This window comes from Apostichopus japonicus, chromosome 17, assembly GCF_037975245.1.
Source record: "Apostichopus japonicus isolate 1M-3 chromosome 17, ASM3797524v1, whole genome shotgun sequence".
Classification (NCBI taxonomy): domain Eukaryota; kingdom Metazoa; phylum Echinodermata; class Holothuroidea; order Aspidochirotida; family Stichopodidae; genus Apostichopus; species Apostichopus japonicus.
The window spans coordinates 24,406,440-24,412,439 of NC_092577.1; the positions used below are offsets into that span (position 1 = coordinate 24,406,440).

Below are 6,000 nucleotides of genomic sequence, written 5' to 3' on the forward strand. Positions count from 1 at the left end.
AGATAGATATTCACTGCCTCTCTCACGAATTTGCATTAAAATACACAAGAACTTAATTCCCACGACTCCAAAGTTAACTTATAACTTGTTTACGACTGCGATATATCATACGAGTTAATAACAGTTTAAGCGTTGTTCGGAAAGGTTATATTTCTAGAAGCTTGAACGGACATTTTATTGCCACCTATGAAAAAAAATGTCCTCCAAAAAAATGTCCAAAATGACCTATTTTCTTAATGTCTGTTTTGAAGAATGTAAGATTCAAACAATCTCTTCGGTTTGAACCTGCCTTATGCAAAGCAGAGGTTCAAATCCTTTACGGTCTCAAATTTGAATCTGCCTTTTGTTTTGACGCCTAATAAAATTTTATTAAGTAAATAAAATACAACTCAAGATGTTCTTTACTTATATTTATTTATTAATTGTACCCTGTCAAGAAACCTTGTAACGATCGATAAATCGGACATTAGATAAATCGGACAAAGATTAAAAATCGAGAGCATAGTAACGTTTATTGTTTCATTCAGTTACCTTGAGGCGATAACATAACCATTATGGGATGTATTTATATTTCAATGATCAAATATTACAATAAAATCATCAAAGTCTATTCCATGGAGGCACATGACAGAGTTTAAGAAACAATTTTTTGTAAATGTTTCTTCCTCATCCAACTTACAAAACTCGTGCAACATATATTGATAGTGGTAATTAAACCGAAATTAGGTATGAAAGATCACGAAACGCCTCCGCACTCTGCTTGTATTTTTGTTCCCAATCAACAGTGATACTAATAGGAGATCAATAACTGAGAATATTTGCGAAGCTTCACTCAAATGGCGACAAATCCATAATAATGAAAGCTTCACTCAATTGGCGTCATACCCCATAAAAAAGAAAGCTTCACTCAATTGGCGACAAACCCAAACTAATCAAAGCATCACTCAGTTCATGACAAAACCATTATAAAAAAGCTTCATTCAATTGGTAACAAACCCCATAATAAACAAAGCTTCACTCAATTGGCGACAAACCCATAATAATCAAAGTCCCATTCAATTGGTGAAAAACCCATAATAATGAAACCTTTTTTTCATTTGGTGACAAACGCACTATAATGAAAGCTTCACTGAATTGGTGACAAAAGCATAAGTAAAGAAAGCTTCATTCCATTGGCTACGAACCAATAATAATCTGCTGTTTTCCTGTTCGCTCGAAACGCTAACATTTCAAAATTGGCTAACTAGATTTGTTTTGGGCATAAATGCTTTTGTTGTAAGAGAAAATATATTGTAGTCAAATGTAGCCCAAAAAGTAAAACAAATACAAGGAAGTGTCCGAGTTTGATCAACCCTCGAATCCAGAGCGATGTATTCGCCAAAAGTGAATTGTCATGAAAAATGTTGGCACTGAAATGAACAGTATTTGCGATCGTTTGACGATTCTTACGTAACATAAAATGTAGTAAAATATAATAAATCGTTCATTGCCCTATGTAATCAAGTATTTGTCATATTATGTTTAAGGCCCTTTTTTCCAAAAGGTTTCTATAATGAAAATGCATAATATGTCCCCAAAAAAAAGGAACGGAAACTTGCAACGAAAATATTTCTATGAATCACTGTCAAGAATATCAAATCAGGTAATAAAACATTGGAACGGAATTTGGATAGTAAGGTATGAATCCGGAAATGAAGAAAATATTTCGTTCAATTGCTCATGCAGTTTATTACAACTTAAGAAAAGGGTTTTTAATGCATTGGACAGAGAACTTTAGTTTAGGACAGAGAACTTCAGAGAACAGGACAGAGAACTTCAGTAGGACAGAGAACAGGACAGAGAACTTCAGTACTAAACGTCCGTTGTAAGCCGTTTATATGGGACGCCAATGTCACATTTATCTTTTCGCAAAGTTCTAGCGCCTACAACCACGGCGCCAATACAAGCGGCTTGCAAAAACTCCCCAGTAGCCATAAGATAACGATGGTAATTTAAGCAGGTCTCCTGTAGGGAAAGTAAAGGCATGTTTTAATTCATGTAGATTAAACATGTTCATTCAACCATGCCATTCATGGGTGGTTGAAGGGCTATGACACCCGCTGGTATATAATGAGCCTACACTTCATGCAACAGGTTAGTCTGCTCTTTAAATGTCAGGAAGTGACAGCATTGGAGATATCGTTCAAGGAATCATATAACTATATTTAATCATCCTCCAGAGTGGGCATATTCCTTTAATGCACTCATCTTGCAACTATAAGGTCTATGGTTATGATTTCCATAGTCAAGGCACATACATGGTTATTTGATTATTAAGGGCTGGGGGCTGGGTAGAGCACAGGTTTTACCGTGAGGTCAGCATATCAAATTCGGTTGTAACATGAAACTCACGTGTTGCTCTCTCGTAACTGTAATTGATAAATGTAGATGGTGACTTCACACTATGTATCCACTCACCGTTGACGTGTACATGATTTCGACCGCCTTTGCCACTCACTTTCATGTATACCTATATGTTAAGACGCCATTGGGCTGGGTTACGTGAGTTTGGTACATACTCACACAGTGTGATATACACTCACACAGGTAACTGTGTATTTGAATGAGCATTATCCTGTTATAACCTCTCACCTTATTCCCGTTCGCAGGAATATGTCTAACAGGGTGCGTCTAACGAAGATGTGACTATTGTTTCGAATACCGTCGTGGGGAGGTGTTACTTTTTGTATGGTGCTTTTGAATGGTGCTTGGTGTAAGTGTTATCCTCCCCGGCAGCATGAAAGACCACAAATTACTCCACAAATAAAGACCACAAATAAATCTGATAAAGGCCTATGGAGAATCTATTAAAAATATTGTCATACTCACATCACATTCTCTGATAGGAACTGTGCAGTCAATGTATGTGAAAGTGTAAGCGACGGTTTCCAAGGTAACCAGAGCAGCTGCTACCAGGATCGATACAGCTGACGTCCACATATAGGTCTCAATCTGCATAAACAAGTTGTTATATAGTGGTTTTATGGTATGCAAAAAGCAATAAAATTTTAAATTGTTCAATACCTCTACAATAGATTAAATCAATGACAGTAAGGGATTAGTGACAGGTGTGGCAAATATGAATGAAACTGGAAAACAAAGATTGTGATTACATGACTACGGTGTATTTTACATGGCTTTCCCCAAAAAATACAGCAAATTCAGAAATGAAATAAAGCAACTAGTAATCATTTATAGCAATAAAATATCGTCCTATTTATATTTCTTTCAAACAGTCTGAATCTCTTCTCCTCCTCCTACTTAAAAAAACAAAACGGATCTTTACGTAATTTATTTAAGATAGCTGGATAAAACCTGCAATCCGTTTCAGTATTGGACCAAATCGTAAATATAATTCTACGACATAATTGTGCAGTTTATTCTTAAATATGTAGTTATTGTAACAATCATTATAATAAAGAAGTCTTTTTTGATACCATTCTAAGGGATCAGTACTTTTCACAATAATTTTATAATGTACAACCCAAAGCAACGACAATTGTACTCGTCTCCTAGCATTATTAAATCAGATTGACTGTTGACATCTGAAATGTGCACTTAACCGTAGAGGAACTCAGTGGTGTCGAGAATTTGAGACGTGAATAGTCAATCTGATTTAGTAATGCTAGGAGACGAGTACAATCGCATATATCGTATATATACATGTATGTATGTTTATGTATATATGGATTCCATTCTGAGAATAACACCGATGTACCTCATGGCTTACCCATCCTTTAGATTCCTTGCAGTACGCAATTATACCAAATATCCCCGCTAAAACGATCTGCAAGGCGAAGAAAATGTATATTTATGATTCATTTCTTGTAATGTCATTACAGTTCTTGGCACTAAAAGAATTTGGTCATGTATATGTCATGTATATATATGTGTATATGTATATGTATGTATATATATGTCAATAATATATAATATACAATATATGTATGTACGTACGTACGTACGTACGTATGTATGTATATATACATATATCACTATCCTTGATTTTCCAACTCATTACGATTTCAATTATAGAAATATTTATTTGCCTTCTTCTATTACCTCCGTTTCATTAACATAAAGTCCGTTCAAAGTATCTCTTTCGAGATTCGGCTTTATGGATCACAAATGATTTCGAGTTGGTTAGCATCATGTTTGATCTCTAGAGTAAGGCAAAATATTTCTCCAAAACAGACCTAGTATTGTTCGATACAGGTGACAAACGCCTACCGTGGAATTACGACCTTCCTTACCGGTTTAGAACATCGGGACATCACGATTTCAATTATAGATATTCATTTGCCTTGTCGTTTACCTCCATTTCATTAACATTAAGTCCTTTCAAAGTCTCTTTCGATTTCAATTATATATATACATACATACTTTCAACAGATATATATATACATACATACATACATACATACATACATATATAAATACTTACAACAGATCCTGCCCAAATCCCCTGTGCTATGTAGCCCAATTCGCAAACTCGCTCTAAGGAGAAACTTCCAAAAGTAATCGCTACGGAACCCAGAATTATCTGGAAGATTGAGGTGTACAAGATACCCTTGTTCTTCAGAGCTGGTGCGGCAAATGGCGCCATGACTAGAGATGTTAATAACAGACAGAAAGAATTGAATTAAGGGTATATCAATACTGTACTTTATTTGAGAACCGTATCATATGGCAATTACACGTAATTAACTACGCATATGATACATAGATCTATCTGTATTGACGTTACCTTTAAAAATCCACGGGAATTTCTACCTGTATGTCAAAAGAGAAGCTGAAAAGACTTCTATGTCGCGAATGCACCGCAAAGTATGGATACACTACACTGAATAATACTAATTTTGTATGACGCATCTGCATTACGAACGCTTCTCATTACACCAAAGTCAATATTTATATGAGTCTGCGTAAATCGCAACCGGTGCTTATGTTCAACCATCTAAAAAAAAAGACTGAAAAGCAAATTAACAAAACCACCCCTTCAAAGTTTCATACACTGATAGTCGACTTTTGAGAAATTGCTCGCTCAGATCATGTGTCAACTCATTTCAGCGCATACTGGGGAGTAACTAGCGTGTTTTCGAAAGTCTTTAAAGTTCAGTGACTAATCTGTAAATGATATTTCGCGATCTGAAGACGAAAAGTCTAACATGAAATTATTTATTACACGATGTGGAAGCCTAAGAAATAAAGAAGGAAAACAAAATAAGAAATATGCTTCTCTTATGCTTCGTGGGAGGTTGTATATTCTCTTTCAATTTTATTGGGGACAAAGACATGAAACCTTCTTCACGAGGTCTCATGGCCACTGGGGATGCAATGCAGCGATAGTTACGCAGGACGAACTGTTTTTTTTCAGAGATCACCTTCGAACAGAAGATCAAAGTCGAATAGCTATGTTTGTATTAGCAGACTGCGCCATTCTTCGAGATCCGGTATAGTCTACGTGATAAAATATGAACCTAATAAATGAACTTTCCTGTAACAATTTTATTGATGTTGTAGGTGTTTCTATTTAAATTGAAGTCCAAAAATCGGAAATAACATAGAAAAATGTATATCTTTTCTACAAAGATGGGAATTTATGATGGAAAGGTATGGGCAAAGTATTAGTTGGTAATTCTTTAATGATATCTAGGTTAGTGTATTTAACGAGTAATTTTACTGTGCCAAGTTTGGTATGAGACTCAATTCGTCAAGCAGTAAATGATTTTATATGGGATGGTTAAACACCTTTAAACAGTCTTAAGTCATTAGTGTTGCCTACAAATAAAGAGGGGCTACAGCTATATGACTTTAAAAAAAAATCAACCAGAAAGACATTATAATGTTATATTTTCAGTCTTTACATACTATGCGACCCTTAGCCAGAGAAATTCTACTTGCATGGAAAAATATTATGATATGTGACCTTGCATGAGGTCATCCCAACACTGCTGTCAT

At 35.3% G+C, this 6,000-nt stretch overlaps 1 protein-coding gene across 3 annotated transcripts; it reads right to left on the bottom strand.

Moving 5' to 3' along the window:
• Window positions 1-493: 493 nt before the first annotated feature.
• On the bottom strand, window positions 494-4,942 carry LOC139984969 (uncharacterized). Of its 3 annotated transcripts, none has more exons than XM_071999135.1 (5): window positions 4,787-4,942; window positions 4,484-4,647; window positions 3,770-3,826; window positions 2,869-2,991; window positions 494-2,004 (listed from the first exon to the last, which is right to left on the bottom strand). In XM_071999135.1, exons 2-5 carry the CDS (start codon window positions 4,643-4,645, stop codon window positions 1,852-1,854), a joined length of 495 nt encoding a protein of 164 aa, XP_071855236.1. In that variant the 5' UTR covers window positions 4,646-4,647; window positions 4,787-4,942; the 3' UTR covers window positions 494-1,851. The 3 variants fall into 3 exon arrangements, with proteins under 3 accessions (XP_071855236.1, XP_071855234.1, XP_071855235.1); XM_071999133.1 differs by having other exon boundaries at window positions 3,758-3,826; XM_071999134.1 differs by having other exon boundaries at window positions 3,758-3,826; window positions 4,813-4,905.
• Between the last annotated feature and the right edge of the window lie 1,058 nt (window positions 4,943-6,000).